This window comes from Pollicipes pollicipes, unplaced genomic scaffold, assembly GCF_011947565.3.
Source record: "Pollicipes pollicipes isolate AB1234 unplaced genomic scaffold, Ppol_2.1 Scaffold_6052;HRSCAF=7182_pilon_pilon_pilon, whole genome shotgun sequence".
Classification (NCBI taxonomy): Eukaryota; Metazoa; Arthropoda; class Thecostraca; order Pollicipedomorpha; family Pollicipedidae; genus Pollicipes; species Pollicipes pollicipes.
Genome location: NW_023596805.1, coordinates 7,633,586 through 7,649,873, shown reverse-complemented (window position 1 = coordinate 7,649,873; position 16,288 = coordinate 7,633,586). Strand labels below are relative to the sequence as shown.

The 16,288-nt window shown below is 50.4% G+C and overlaps 1 protein-coding gene across 1 annotated transcript in view; it reads right to left on the bottom strand.

Annotated features, from left to right (window-relative positions):
• Window positions 1-313: 313 nt before the first annotated feature.
• LOC119104748 (protocadherin-16) overlaps window positions 314-16,288 on the bottom strand; it is a 36,086-nt gene continuing 20,111 nt past the window's right edge. Inside the window, exons 8-21 of the mRNA XM_037228468.1 lie at window positions 15,950-16,085; window positions 14,838-15,094; window positions 13,339-13,460; window positions 12,747-12,943; window positions 12,344-12,499; window positions 9,219-11,483; window positions 8,205-8,303; window positions 7,334-7,435; window positions 6,607-6,695; window positions 5,872-6,024; window positions 3,957-4,151; window positions 3,037-3,249; window positions 2,199-2,537; window positions 314-368 (exon numbers count right to left, since the gene is read on the bottom strand). Of these exons, the coding sequence (XP_037084363.1) occupies window positions 314-368; window positions 2,199-2,537; window positions 3,037-3,249; window positions 3,957-4,151; window positions 5,872-6,024; window positions 6,607-6,695; window positions 7,334-7,435; window positions 8,205-8,303; window positions 9,219-11,483; window positions 12,344-12,499; window positions 12,747-12,943; window positions 13,339-13,460; window positions 14,838-15,094; window positions 15,950-16,085 (4,378 nt within the window). The remainder of the gene's footprint in view (window positions 369-2,198; window positions 2,538-3,036; window positions 3,250-3,956; window positions 4,152-5,871; window positions 6,025-6,606; window positions 6,696-7,333; window positions 7,436-8,204; window positions 8,304-9,218; window positions 11,484-12,343; window positions 12,500-12,746; window positions 12,944-13,338; window positions 13,461-14,837; window positions 15,095-15,949; window positions 16,086-16,288) is intronic.

Genomic DNA, 16,288 nt, shown 5'->3' with positions numbered 1-16,288 from the left:
ATTGATCGAACGACACGCATGGGGCACTGAACTGCCTTCGACGCATCGTCATGGTCCGCCCAACTCCACGAGCTCATGGGGTGTCCTAGTCGGAGCGCGCGCGGCATACGAAATTACACAGTCGTTCTTGCACACGTAGCAAATTTCTTCTCCCACTCACGGTCATCGATTTACGGACCAAGTGCGCAAGAACCGATTGGGCTCCAGCGAGTCCAAGAACTCCTCTCCGCGGGCGTCCGAACTGTTGGTTCGCAGGTGGGCGGTAGATGGCGGTGGGTGACCTTGGGGGTTTAGCGAATCCGGGTAAGGCGTGTCATCTGGAGCCCGCGGCGGAGGACGGCGCCAACCGCCCTGGTCGCAGCCTGAAACTGAGGAACACGACAAATCAACTTAACTCCCTTTCCCTGTGACATATCTGAGCACCTATACGCGCAAGCCTCGTTCATGTCGAAACAGACGTCTCCTGGACCAGAGCCTGCCTACAAATAATGCAAAACGTTTCTGTACACGTGTTCCATGCTGCCTCTGAGGCCTGCGAGGTCGAATCTTTACTGGTTTTTCGCTTGCGGATTGATATGGGCTACAGATACATTTTCCATCATCATCATGTCCGATAGCGAAGGTCCGACTCGATCTTGCCGTTTTTTCGCTTGCGGATTGATATGGGCTACAGATACATTTTCCAGTATCATCATGTCCGATAGCGAGCTCCAAAAGTGCAGCAAATCACAAAGTGATGACGCCACAGGCGCGACATATCACGGGATAAAATGTTCACCGGAACGACTTACCTTCACCAACACATCCGCCACTCGTGAGGCCTTGGCCATTCTCGCCCTCTAGCCATCAGCCATCACACAGTCATCAGTCCCTTTCGAATATTATCCGTCTGTTCACTTTTCCCGATGCTTTGGATTAATTTGTTAAGGTTTAACAAACTGAGACACGGACTCGCTGTTTGTGTTTTGACAATGGCAAATGGGCTCGTCCCAGGGATAAAGGTCTCTGCTCATGGAGGGATAAGAGTGCAGTTATTATACATCTATGGAAACAACACATGCTGCTATTTTGGGTGAATATTGTTATGGCTTCCTTTGTTGCGTTTGAAGTCGATACCTTTTTAGTCCCACTTAATCTCACCAATACTGATTCAAGGTACCATGCTTTGTTTCCTGTTCGTGCCATATTTATCCTAGGCAGAGTAATGCAGCAAATAACTGGCATGTTAAGGGTGCGATAACCCACATCTACTATTCAAAAACCCCAGCTCGTTAGTTTCTCTACAAGAATGGTAGGTAAGTGGGCAAAAGCCTTAAGTATGGAGCACCTTCGAAACAGTGCCTTTTAGAGCCCGAGCCCGGAGCGGAGCCCGACTTTTTGTACTTTTCACTTATTGTTAGATGAGTCGCATGCGACTTGATCACTACTGTCAGTTTACTCGAGATCCTTCTGAATAGATCAGAATGTGTATTATTTCAAGTTACCACCTATGCAGGCGAAATTTCGTTTAACTCTTGCTCACCAATATGACAGAATTACATTTCATTTGCCTTGTTTCTTCCAACGTGTGTGTTCCGTAATGTTTGCAACGAACTAATGTGTCGAAATGTTTGGTAATAATTGCCACGAAAACTTGAAACACTCTGTTTAGACAAAATAATGTTCGAACATGGAGCCTTCATCCCGCAACTTCAAACTCGCCTGTGTCATATGCTACAGTGGCTCTTTTCGAGGCGCACTTTGGCTGTGAGAATGAGAGCATCACATCGTTCATAGTGACGCACTGACCCGATTTTAAACCAGTGCGCTTCTCGGTAACAGGCCCTCGACGCCCGCTGGGCCAATCAAACACGTTCTTTCATTCGCACCAGTAGAGGTGCGCAAGAGGGATGTCACAACGACGGTGGTTGCGACTGCAGTGAAGAAGCGTATTGATGTTGCAAAACGTTAACAGCGTACTTTGAACTCGAAAATTATCAAAATTGATACACTCATTACGGCTGGACAGCGCTGCAGTGGCACTACCCAGTGCTATTCTAGGACATAAATGGTTTCGAGGCTTCACTAGAACATGCTTTTAGAACATGCCGCAATGGCGGGACACTCCCTTTAACACTTTTAAGTCATTACATGTGTTTACAGTCTTTCGTTATCTTAGTCGAGTGATACCGAGCACAACACTTCAAATGATTTCTTACCCCTTTACGTGGTCAATCTGCGGCATATCCGACGGCGACTCGCTGCAGAAGCTCATGGTGGCCACGCCCACTTCGGTTCCATCTCCCAAACTATTGGTCACCGACTGACGGCGAACGTTGGGGCCGACCAATGGGCGCTCAGGGTTGAGCACCGCCGCGAGCTGATTGGCCGCTCGGCTGCCAGCCGGGTAGTTGAGGCTACCGTAGCGCTTATGCGAGCTGGGCTGGGCGGGGCTAGGGTCAGCGCGCCTGCGCACCAGCGTCTGCGACAGCTGTTTGGCGTCAGCCATGTAGTGCCCGGGAGAGACCTGGGTCGCGGAGAGACGTCTGGACGGCTTACTGCGAAGAGAAACATGTAAATTCTGATACATGTCATCAGGCACGAAGACACCGACACAATGGCAGTGCTCTACTTGCCCAGCTGCTTTTCGGTGGTGTGTTTCGCTTTCCTGCATGGAAAGTTTTCTTGCAGTATGGCTCACTTCTCCGAAAGGCCAAAGGTGATACCGGTATGGATAATAGGGTAGGGCCAGACCGGATCCACATTCGGATCCAGACCAGGTCCGGATCCACCACGGTATGCAATTTATTAACAGTAACGGCCGGAACCAAAGAGGGACACCTTGTACAACAGGCCTTACGGTATAGCTCCAGCTTGCGATGCTGAGCCCCCGCGGGACAACCAGCATCCTGCTTCCTTCAACTTCCAACTTCAAGCACCTTCCAACAGCAAGCAAGAGCGCGGGGAAAAAAAAGCGGCGAATCCACCGCTTGGATATCGCTGACCGGTCCACTGACCAGTACAGCGGCGTCTGGAGCACCAACGTCAGCCACTGACCAGTACAGCGGCGTCTGTAGCACCACCGCCAGCGGCTCGCTCTGCTGGACCCGCTTCTCCACCATCTCGCGACTCGACCGCCCGCCGGCGTGCTGTGACGTCATCGGCGAGCCGCCGCTGACGTCACTGTTCACGGTAGGCGGCGGCGTGGTGCTGTAGCCGCTAGCGGCCGGCGTCATCGTCAGAGGAGGGTACGGGGACGTCTTGCGGTCCCTGGCGGGTATCGGAGGCGTGTTAGTGCCGGCAGTGGCGGATTGGTGGGATGCCTGTCCTGGATACGGAGCGCTAGGTAAGACAGTCATGTGCGTATCAATCGCCAAAATCGAGGGATTTCCTGTGCTCTGCAAGTGATTCACATGGGGAATTTGGCCGAGACTTGAGGCGAGTATTGCTGTGTTTGTGTCTGTGTCCTGGCTTGCTAGGAAACTTTCGTTGAACGCAAATGGAAGGTAATGGGTACAAAAAGCGTAATATTGTGAAGCATAACAGGTACATTGATCACGCTTGGACAATGAATGCGTTCACTCGCTGGAAAGTGATTAATGTGGACCTAGAAAAGCTGCAGAGCTCGTACGTATAGCAAAAATTATGTTGTGTCTTTATCTTGCCGCTCTTACGTCGAGAATGTACTTCAAGGTAAGATGCATAACTGCGTTCAGCTGTTTTCACTTTCTGCAGAGGTAGCAGCAGAATACGCTTGAATTTTTGGTCATAAACTACATTCGCTGCGAGTGCGTCATAAGCTTTAACCTATTACCTGTTATTAGCTTTGAGCCATGAGCCAGTCATAAGCATTACACAGCGTTTCGCGTCGCATACGCTATGCGGAGAAGAGCATGAGCAACAAACGTCGGCTGAAGGTGGCAACATCAGACACTTCTCAACCACCGCTCCTGCGCCGCACCGTGCCTCCAACGCACCTCTGGCAGCTCTTGCAGCAGAGGATGCCGAGCGTCAGGGCCATGAGCAGGAAGATGGTGAGCGAGAGGCCGATGATGATGAACTTGAGGTTGGTGAAGAAGCCGCGACTCTCCTCGACCGCCGGCCACATCCCCGCCACGCGCACACCCTGGTCACCGCCTGAGGCCATCTCCGGGTCACCGCTGCCCAGTCGGCTGCAGGAAGAGGGACACGGCGCGTCAGGACCCCGTCGCGCGGGTAGACATTCTAAACGAGTAGACAGTCTACAGCCGGTAGATAGTCTACTTCTAATGGACAATCTACAGCTAGAAGATAGTCTCCACTAGAAGTCTACAGTTAGTAGACAGCCTACCGCTAGTAGATATTCTGCAGCTAGTGGATAGCCTGCAGTAGTAGAAAGTCTACCGCTGGTAGATAGTCTACAGAAAGCATAAATTTTACCCAAGTAGATGGTCTACATTAGTCAAAAGTATACACAAGTAGATAGTCTACTGTTAGAAGATATTCTAGATGTAGTAAATAGTTTACACTAGTGACTATAACCAACCTCCACAACCGCGATGCAATTGTGTGACGGCCGGAGAAGGCGAGCATAGATGCAAGTCATATCTTCGGCATCCCATCAGCCCCTTGCTTTATCTCTAGCGGCTGCATGAAGGGCTGCTGACCAAGTGGTCATTTGTGTAACACCGCAGCGGAGTACGAAGCTTTTACAGATAGGGCGTTGGCCTAGTGCAAGAGTAGATAGTCTACACCAGGAGATGGTCTACAGTTATCAGATAGTGTACCGCTAGTGGATAATCTAGAACTAGTAGATAGTCTACCGCTAGAAGATAGTCTGCAGCTAGTAAAAAGTCTGCACCAGTAGCTGCAGACTAGTCAACACTAATAGACAGTCTACAGCTAGTAGATAGTCGACAGCTATTAGAATGTTTATACAAGTAGGAAGTCTACGTTAGTACAAAGTCTACTCTAGTAGCTAGTCTACCGCTAGAACATAGTCTACAGCTAGTAAATAGTCTGCACTAATAGCTGTAGACTAGTCTATTCCTGAGAGCGGAAAATATGACGCATCTTTCCTTTGAGAAAACAATTTCGTTTTGTGTGTCTTTTGCAAAACAACACAATTTGATGCACGTGTGTGTGTACAATTCGTCTGCCTCCTAAGCTCACCCCACGTATCATATAGGTATCGTGGAAAAATTGTGAACACGCCTGTAGACACGTCGGCCACACGAAAGTCCGCTTCCGCTTCGTGTAATCATGTATATATATATATATATATATATATATATATATATATATATATATACATGGAATCATGTGACAGGCGGAGCAAGCAAATACAGATGCAAGTCATATCTCCAGCGTCTCCGTCGACCTTTGCTTTATCTCTAGCGACTGCGTAAATTGCTGTTTACCGAGCGGCGACCTGTGTAACACCGCAGCCGATCACAAAGTTTTTACATACGGGATGCTCACCTCGTGCGAGATGCAAAGAAGAATGGCCTTGAGCTTCTGGCCTTCGGCATCGTGAGTTCAGAGCTATCATGCTGATAGCACTCGACCTTTAGTATACAGGAGAGTGCAGTTTAAACTCCCAACTCATACCGTCCTGTGAAAGGTCTGCACTCATGCCAGAGACGTACGCGCGTGCGGATCTGTTCAGAGGTTCGCAAGCCAGTATTTACGCCGTGAGACGAGCATTCGCAGACCCCGTTCAGAAGGACGGAGATCAATACTCATGCCAAGAGGTGCTCATGCCATACGATATTCATGCAATAAGGTACTCATGTCATGATGGTACTCGTGCCATGAGAACCCACGCCACGTACTCACACCAAGAGGTGCTCATGCCAGGAGATACTCACGCCATGAGGCACGCACGCCATGAGAACCCGCGGATGTACTCACGCCATGAGGTCGCGGCTGCTCAGCAGGGTACGCGTGCGGGGGTCGAGCGCGTACAGCCAAACGTCCGAGTACCGCTCGTCCACCAGCTGACCATCCGAGTGAGGCGCCACGCGCAGGATCCGCACATCGCCGCCGGCCATCTCGCTCAAACCCCTGGGGCAGGGCGCAGGGGGGGGGGGGGAGGGTGATGATGGGATGGTTATGGTGTGGGGCGACCCAGGCAGACCGGGTGGTGGCTGATACGCGTAGAAAGATAGTTACATGCGCGCGCATTTTCCAAATATATTATATAACATATTTTGTATGTCTTTTGGTATAATAGCTTTTTCACCATTGGCGCTACAGTCGGAAGTGCAGATTCTAGCGCGCGAAACGAGCGAAAGTAAACCTGGTGTCAAGTTTCAAAATGGAGCTTCAAATCTAGTGCCAAAGTTGATGTTTTGCGGTGCGCTCGCCTTTGATGTCGACGCGCCACCTTGCCTCGAATCATTATAAGCATCATGTCAAGCTTGCTGTCGCCATTCCATAAGCTCATAAACGCAAGCAGTACACGAAGGCAAACTCGGTGTTCATCTTGTAACGTTTACCATGCGTGCAACGACGACGTCGTTGTTTGGGCGACAAACATCGACATCTATAGCAAGAGTACCAGCGTCATCTATATTAAGAGCACCAGCGTCATCTATAAAAAGAGCACCAGCGCCGGCGATGAAGCTCAGCCGGCGCCATCTGTACCTGGATATGACGTCACGATTTTGCCGAATATGTTCGGAAGTCTGGTTCAGCTTTGCTATCATCATGTCCCGGGAATCCAGCACGTATATCTGCAAATGACAAATCTGTGAAATATCTGCATACCTCAATATGCATTGCATACCTTTATATATATTGCGACTATTTGAAATGCAGCACACGTAACCACAGCACGCAGCTAACACTAAATGGGCGCTGTACAATGCTTACAACTGAGCATACTGATGACATCTAGGTTCGACAAAAGACATTTAAAATGGCCGCCAGTTGCGTACCTATCTTTATGTGCCGCGTGTATTCCCCCATAAACATAGCGGTCTCTTTGCCGACCGTACCAACGTAAAGCGATACCACTTGGCAAGGACGTCACGTTCTCCAGGGCAGCCAAGCAAGAGGCGCTGAATTTTTGTCTTGGCTGAGGATGCATGGCAACTTTCGGCTCCTCATAATGTTCCGGTTATTCATCGATGCATACAGCCGTTGAGGCTATTTACACACTGCAAGGCCGGTGGCAGCTCCATGGAAGGGAGACCGAGCCTCAAACCATCCATTCCAAGCCCGTCGTCTGAAATCCACCGGCCCCTTCGCCCCAGTCAGCAGCGCCTTCCATCTCCGGCACCGCAGACAGCAGCTCACCAGCCCCTTCACGCACTTCGCCACTGATGCTCCCGCTGCTCTTGCTACCCGAAAAGCAGAGGAGGCGGCTTACCAGAATCTTGGCGCGAGTGGTGTGGTTGGCCGTGTCTGTCGCGAGGATCTGGAGACGGTGGATCCTCTGCGCCGTGTCGTCCGCCCGACGCAGCAGCCACACCTGGTGCGCGGAGACAACGTGTGACGGCGAGAGACAAGGCGCGACGCGAAGGCAACTTGGTGTCATCCGCCCGACGCAGCAGCCACATCTGGTGCGCGGAAACAACGTGTGGCGGCGGAAGACAAGGCGCGACGTGGAGGCAATTTGTCGTGGAGAGACAACGTTTGATGGGAGACGGCTCGTAACAGGGACCGCACGTGAAGGGAAGGTCACGTGCAAGAAAAGGAGATGTGCGACGGAGAGGCCACGTGTGACGGTTTGGAGACTGACTGAGAACACGAACGAATGACTGAGATACAAATATGAGTGACAGGAGGACAATCTATGGCGGAAGGTGACGTCTGACGGGGGCGGGAGGACTACTGTAGTTGAGAGATAAGAAGACGGCATACTGAGATCACAGCGATGACCACGGCAGTAATACTGAGACCATATGCACAACGGCGACAGAAATACTGGGACCACAGGGGTGACTGATACTTGGCGAATGAAGATTAACTCAGCTGAGGAGACAACGCGTGGTTAAGGGACGGAGGGCGGCACACATAAATGACATAAGTGAGCTTTTGGCTTCGGGCATGCTTGCGCTATTCAGTCTCATAGGCATGCAGTGGAGTTGTACTCCTGGTTTCACTTTATGGTTAAAACCAGGACACGTGTTCAAATCCAAATTCCTTTTATCAGAGCTTTTCAAAGCCATGCTGGTGACCAATATTAATCCAATAATGCAAATAGTTTTGAATCAAGACCACAACACACCTAAGCTTACCTGCCCGTTTGTCGGGTCTATGCTGTACATGGCCCGTACATGTCGGTCCGTGGCGTTGAGCGAGTATGATATATTGTCGTTTTTGTCGCCATCGGTTGCCTGAGAAATTCAAGTCGGATTCAAGTCGGATTCAAGTCGGATTCAAGTCGGACTTGTTCAGCACGGATTCAAGTGGAACAGAGAAGATATCTACTGATAAGGGCATTTTGATATTATTCCGTAGTGTAATTCCTTGACGTAAGATACGCACCACATTTGTCATCGGAAGTTGTACCATTTTCAACAGGCATACAATAAGGAGTACAATAACCGCAGCGCATGATTCCACAAATTTTGATTTGATCCCAGCAACTAGCGAAGATTATTGTCAATCAGCCCGTGTACCTCGTTACTTATGAAGGCTCACACGAGTCCACAGTGTCAGCGTGGTTGCGTATGTAGGCAAGATGTACACACTAATACGGACATTATGTGACGCAGGTTTTTATCGCCCGAATACACCCGGTGCGAGGCACCACAAAATGAAACGCCAACTTCCCCTTCGATGTGTTCAAAAGCTAAAGGGAGTGTTCCACGTATGTATGGGGTTTTGAACTGGAACGGCGGAGTCACGTAACTTTCGAATCGCTCATATCTGGTGGTCGTGCGCACGACTTTCAGGTGTAACGACCGTCAATTGGCTCTCTGTTAATGTTGTGCAATGCACGATGACGACGGCGCAGTCAAATAATGACGTGTTGTGAAGCATGTTTGAGAATCAGAGAACTTGTGTTGTCTCAGGCAGTCTTTTCCAATTAAAAGTATGCCAATAGCTATAAGCGAGCTCATTTCATCATATCTGATGCTTGCTTCAAATCTTCAAACGTGGAACATTCTCTTTAAGCTTAATGAATGCCCGCATCTAAATCGAGCGATTACAAAAGGGGACGCCACCCCGATATGTCATCGCGGGCATGCGCACAATTCTGGTCAGCAGAACCCTACACATCCCCTGACCATCCCTTATTCACTCACCTCCATGTGCATGACTTCAAAGCCGTAACCAGCGTCGTAAGGCACGCCCACAATGGAGGGCAGGTCGGTGACATTGAACCGCGGCCAGTGATCGTTCACATCCACCACGACGATCTTGATCAGGGCCTGGTTATAGCGTAGCTCGTCCGCGCTCGATCCGCGGTCGGCGGAGTTCGGCGGCGCTCTGCGAGGCGACGGGGGCTGACCTTCAGCAGCCGGGGTCAAGTACGCGTCAGAGCTGGCCGGCAGCAGGTCTGTCGTTACCAGCAGCCACACCTCCCGCGTCTGCTCGTGGTCGAGCGGACCGCTCATTTCCAAGAAGGAATTGTTCGTGATGGCGACGGCGAGGCGACCGGGTTGTTTGGTGCCGTTGACCGGATTCACCGTCCATCGACGCTGCTGGCCGGAGGGGTCGAGCCGCCACGGCATCCAGATCTTGGCCGCTCGGGTGTTCTCCTCGACGTGGACCTCGTACAAGCGCCGGTCGAATGCTCGCGCCATTTCCACCTGGCTCCCTTCCGTGGCGGTTAGCTCCAACACGGCAAACGCGCGCTGGCTGGGCGAACCCAGGTCATAGGCCGCCAGGGTCAGGCGGAGAACGGTGCCAGCAGGCGAGGTCACATTACGCGCGGCCGTCACCGTGCCGGTCTCCGCGCCGATCACGAAGTCGTCGCTGGGCGTGAGGATCTTGAAGCGGACGGCGCTGTTGGTCGAGTCACTGTCAATGTCGTAGGCGGAGACGTTGGCAACGACAGTAGCTCGGACCAGCTCGGTCGGCGTGCGTATCTTGTACACCGCGTACGGCGCGTCCGGTTCGTTCTGGAGCCCGCGCGACGTCGTCACCACGTCGCTGACGCCCGTGAAGACGGGGCTGTTGTCGTTGAGGTCGCGGAGCAGCAGCGTGACATTTGCGGCGGCACAGGATCCGCGGCAGGCGTCCTGTACGCTTCCTTCCAGCGGTAAGCTCGATGCCAGGTCGATGCACAGCTGGCGGCACGCCAGGATCGGCACGCGTGCCACGGTGGAGCGCTCTGAGTCCACTTTCCCCGACAGGAAGATTCGGCCGTCCTGGGTGATCCGATAGGAGCTGTCGCCGCTGGGGATGCTGAAGAGCACGCGGTCGCTCTCCGGCGACGTCGTCAGTTGTACCGTTCCCACCTCGACGTCCGTGTATTCTCCCTCATCCATGGAGAATGTCAGGTTGTGCTTGACCAGCTCGGGCTGTTTGACAAGCACCACGTCTACCATGAGAATCAGCAGGTCCTTCCGCTTGCTGCCCTCCTGCGACTGGATTCTGAGGACGACCTGGCCGGCACTGCGCAGCGGCCTTACCACTCGCACCAGGTTTTTCTCGAAGTCGATAGCGAAGTGTCTGCCACCGCCGGCTTTACCAGCTTCACCACCGCCTGGCCACACCTCCGTCACATCTCCTCCATCTGTAGAGTTATCATCTCTCCCTGCAGGCAGAGGTTGCAGGGAGATGCTTTCTGGCAGACGAAACACCACAGAGCCGGTAGGAAGACCGGAAGGGATCCGTACCGTCGCGCGCAGCACGTCCGATGCATTAGCCCCTGGTGTCGACGTCAGCAGCTGTGCGAGGATCTGTGAGGACTCGGACAATGCCCTCGAGCGAAAGTCACGCCGGTCCGTAACGTTGTCTGCTCGGCGACCTCCTTCATCTGGTCGTGTCTCGTTTTCGTCGCGACCGTGAGTGGAAGCACTCGGATCCTCGACCGGAAGGTCGCTCTTCGAAGCGAGACCTACGCTGCGGATCGTTGTGCCAGTCGCCGACCCTTTCAGTGCGCCTGAGGCCGCTCGCGGGGTCAGCTCCGTGACCTCTTCTACATCCGGATTCCTCCGAGGTTCCCAGTCCTCGATGCGAACGGTCAAGGAGCTGTTAGATCGCAAGCCGTCCTCGTCCGTGACTTCCAGCTCGCACTCGAACACTTCCCGCTCAAACTGAGTCGCGACCACGCTCACCAGCGCCAGGGCGCTGACTTCGAACGCGCCCTCGCAGCCGGTCAGGCGGAACTCCAGCTCACTGCGCACCTCGTCCGCATCGCTGACCCTGATGGCCGGGGTCACGGTGGCCAGATCGCCAGCGGCGGCGTCGGCGGCCACGACGCCGGTGTAGTGCCGGCTGCTGAAGCGCGGTGCGTTGTCGTTGGCGTCTAATACGTTGACGGTGAGGGCGGCGGCACGCACGTGATGTTGCCGATGTCGTCGGTACTGTAGGACGACGGTGAATGAGAGCTGACGATGCTCCTGTGGGAAACGCCGGGTAGATTAAAGTTGCTGCAGTTGTTCGGCGCGGACTGTTCGTAAGTGTGAGTGGATTTCGCTGCCGACATGCTGGTCTGATACACCTGCAATTTGTTTCATGATATTGACTCATGTGTTTGCGCTAACCACGAGCTTGGACCGCACATTGGTGGCCCAGATGAAGGATGGATTAAAATGTGCTTCGAAGTAGAAGTATTTACCATTTAGTATATTTTGTTTTAAAAGTGCATTAACTGCAGCAGTTGTTTGCGCTCATGTTTGCGCTAACGAACTGCCAGGGTTTAATTACGGCTTAATTGAGATGTGACTAGAAAGTCATGCCTTTAACACTAGGACCTTATATGTTCTGTTTATAACGAAAAAGCATTCAGTGAGATTTGCTTATAAAACACCATTATTTTGGTACTTCTTGCTGTAATTTGAACGGGTTTAATATGAGTGACATCGACATGGACGAACAATGCAGCTGTGCGAATCTGACTGGCCCTTCTGAATGATTGTTATCTTTAAAGATATGTTAAAATGAAAAGACGGGAAACCGGCAAATGCAAACGGCACACCATGGCAAAACATATGGACAGTTGTCATTGACAGGTTCAGCTGGCCGACGAAACATTCAAACAGCAGACAAAAGCGATGGTATTTACACAGTGCACACTGACGAGTGCAGCCGGCGGTCGGCAGGAGTTTAAAACGGCGAACAATAGCAGCGGCATCAAATTTACGTACGCGCTGAAATGCTTACGTAAGAGTTTTAGGACTTATTTGTGAAGAAAAAACTAGTGAATTATAAAACACAGTATCGTGCCGCTTTTTGCAGCAATTCCTTTCATATCACGTACCTCAAAATCCAACGACTTTATCAGCCGAAGTTCTGCTTCGGAGGTTACTTGAAACGTGTCGTTTAGCGATGGATTCAAAATTTTTGCTTCCAAGAACTCTACAGGACGTTCATCTTCGTCAAGAAGCATGCCGACAGTGATGTTGCTGAGATTTTCCTGTAAACAGAGATAGATGAAGATCACAAGATCTATTACTGGTGTGATATCATGCAACTGGGAACTGATCGAAATTTATTTTTGTTTGCTTGACATTACTTATTTATGTTCGACTTTTATCAGCCAGTGAAGAATGCCTTTCGTAAAAGCATATGAGCTCAGGATATTGCTCCGCTGGCTTGGAATTCCTTCAGCATGCACAATTTACATGCAATAGTCAACCGAACAACCACGTGCATTGCCGTACCGTTACATTGAACGCTAGTGATGCGCTCTCGAATGATTCTTCCGCGTTTTCTGGTACGATTAAGATGTCGATAATAGATGTCGTTAGGTGCGTTCCGTCGGTAATGTCGATACCAAGGCTGTATTTGGATTGTTCTGTTTCATCCAATGGCGAAGAGACTCGAATAACCCCGGTGTCATTATCCACATCAAAGGGAACTGAAATAAAAGAATGCGCGAGTCTGCAACATTTCAGTTCAGCAAGCACCCTTCGCAACGGCAAATCGAGATGGCACAGCATTACACTCAATCCTATTCTCATAAATTTCTGCAACCGATGAGAGTAGATTGGCATGACGGCCAATTAACCTCACAGTGAATCACTCGACGTGGAACACGAATGCTCGCCTGTTATTATCGATCAGGGAATACATGCTGATGCCTCATGGCTATGAGATGAAATCCAAAAAGTTATTATACATATAAGCCGTCACATTTCCAGCTCCTCCACGAACTATGCAGAGTTTGAAAGGCCCTCTCATGGAGCAGTGGGCGTTTGGAATGAGAATGTGACAACTGACCTGTCCTAACCTGGCCTGAATGTGACAACTGACCTGTTGCATTTCTGAGTCGGAAGGTCAGATCATCTCCGTCGGGGTCTTCCACGATCAGCTGACCGACGCGTGACCCCGGGGTCACGTCCTTGCCCACCCACAGCCGCTGACCGGGTGGGACGCTGAAGCGGAAGTAGCAGCGTGCATGATTGGGTGTCAGGGGACACCGGATGGAGACTGACGTGAGCTGTCAGTTGGTCGTGTTGGTGAGGAGAAACGCACTCGCGCATAACGGCTGGAAATAGCCAGAGTTGCGACAAACATCAGCGAACCACGTAACACGGTTGATCTTTGCGAATTACTACGCACATGTCAAATGACCATGATGATTACAATCGGCTGAGCTCTTCTTGCTCCACAAAGCTGTACCGTCCTGCATTCTAAAATGGAAGCTGTGTTAACTCGTGCGCCGGAGTTACCTCTCATATGGCTAACTTTATAATACTTCACAAAGGCAGGCTGAAAATCAACAAAACATTGAGCTATAAGCAGGTCTGATCCCCCGCCCTGAGAGCTGAGCGTGAGTTTATGGTGCGATATCACCGGGCAAGCGTTTTCTGAAGTGAATGAGCCGAACTACATACTTTTGGTTCACCCTGTGATATGACGTTGTTTTAGTCTATGACAACCCACGTTCACACGGAATTTCATCTCATTTCGAACATAATTTGATCTTTGCAACGTGGTCCCGACTCAGCGGTGTCAGAAATTGTTTATGGCGGTGTCAGAAATTGTTTAAAAAACTCACAAAACAGAATGCATCGTCAAAAATATGTCTACCGTTCCGGCATGACCCTGGTTTACCTTGAAAATTGACCTGCTCTAAACCATGCAAGGTGTGAGTCCCCGGGCCTGGCTGGTAAGCCCTCTGATTTCATCAGGACCTGGACATCCGGTAACCTCAGCAGGGTTGAACCGTGAACGAACCACAGCTGACATCTTTGACGCAGTCAAGTTCACTGCATGGTCATCTCCTTCGCCCCGTGATTTGACCATCGCGTCCAACATGACCTGACGGTGAGATAGGTCAACCCGTGCAATTCCAAAGGTGACCCGTGAACTGGCCATAGCCGACCAATGACCCGACTGTTGTTGACCCGGTAACCTGAAAAGAGATTGCCACGCGGCCTCACCAGACGTTGCGTTACTGTGACCCTGTGTCCCCCTATCTACCCCACGGCCTCGCCTGAGTAAGCCGGTGATCTGACCCGAGCTGACCTGTAACCAAACATGGGTTAACCCGTGACCTGATCAGGTTTGACCCAGTATCCTGATCAGTGTTCTTCTCATAACCTTGCCAAAGGCCAAACGATCACTGCAGCATGACCTGACCTGAGCTGACCCGTGACCCGACCGCATTTGACTCATGACCCGAACGGCGTCCATCTTTCATCCCCACTAGAGGCAGTGTACTCTGTAACCCGATCAGTGAACATGTGGCGATTATGCATGTGAACTGCTCAGGTCACCCCGTGACCTGAGCTGGCCCATGACCTGACCTGGGTGGACGGACGTTTCTGACCCGCACCAGCACAGTCACCACAGCTAGCGCGCTGCGAGTCTCCCCGCGGGTGACCGGCGCGTCCTCCGCGCGCACGAACAGCACGTAGGAGCCGGCCTGCAGGGGGCGCCGCTGGCGCAGTTCCCCCGACGAGGAGGAGATGGAGAACGCCGGCTGGCCGCCCGTTAGCGTGTTGTTCTCGAATGAGAACGTCACGCGGCCGTTGACGCCCTCGTCGGGATCGGTGGCTTCCACCTGGTGATAGTGCGAGGCTTGGAATAAGGCGAGGGTCGCAATGTTGTGGTAACGTTATTTGCGTCGAAAGATGGAATCAGAATTGAAAGATAGAAATATCTGGAAAGAAGCACACGAATATGTTGAGTTTTAGAGAACCCTGCGACTTATTTGTGGCACCATATGTTCATGAAATCCAAGCTGTTTGATGAAGAAATTGCTCTCATGTGCTTCCGAATTACAGCATGGTACCTACACCAAATACACATTTTTCGTGATATATATATATATATATATATATATATATATATATATATATATATATATATATATATATATATATATATATGTATATATATATATATATATATATATATATATATATATATATATATATATATATGTATGTATATATAATGTATATATAAATGAAAAAAGTTGTATAATGTATATATATATATATATATATATACATATATATATATACACATATACATATATATATATATATATATATATATATATATATATATATATATATATGTGTGTGTGTGTATATATATCAGGATAAATTAGTTATATCATGATTTCAGACACCCACGTGTGCGTACATGAACACCAACATCTCGTGGAAGCATACCAAAAAAAAAAGTAAATCGTTCCAGGTAGTGGAATGATACCTGATTATTATCGCAATCCTGACAGACCATTAGCCGACATGTTTCACGCAGCAGCAAACGTTATGAATCAAAACCCTTCTGAAGCCCTTAAGCCACGTCTACATCGGGCTTATAGAATACGGTCTACCCTTTTCTTTAGGTACTGCTCCCTTTCGTGCGCATCAATTGCTTGTAACACCACGCAGCAACCACTTACCCGTCCAATAACCCTGCGAAGAGAGCTATTGCCATCCACGACAAACTGGTACGTGTTCGTTGGTAGGAACTTCGGGTTGTTGTCATTCGAATCCAACAGATTGATGATCACCTTTGTGAAAGACCTTGATTGCCTTCTGAAAGAGCGGCGCGGCAGAGCAACATCATTTGGCGTTCCAACAGAAGAGCAATTCCCCAGTGAATTAGAAGGCAAAATGACGTATCGAGACGAAATGGTGCAAAGAGGGAGGAAAGGAGAGAGGAAGCTTTAGATCAAAGCAGCGAAATACTTCGTTGCACAAAATGATGCCTTTTTTAGTTATCGGACCTAGCGCATCTT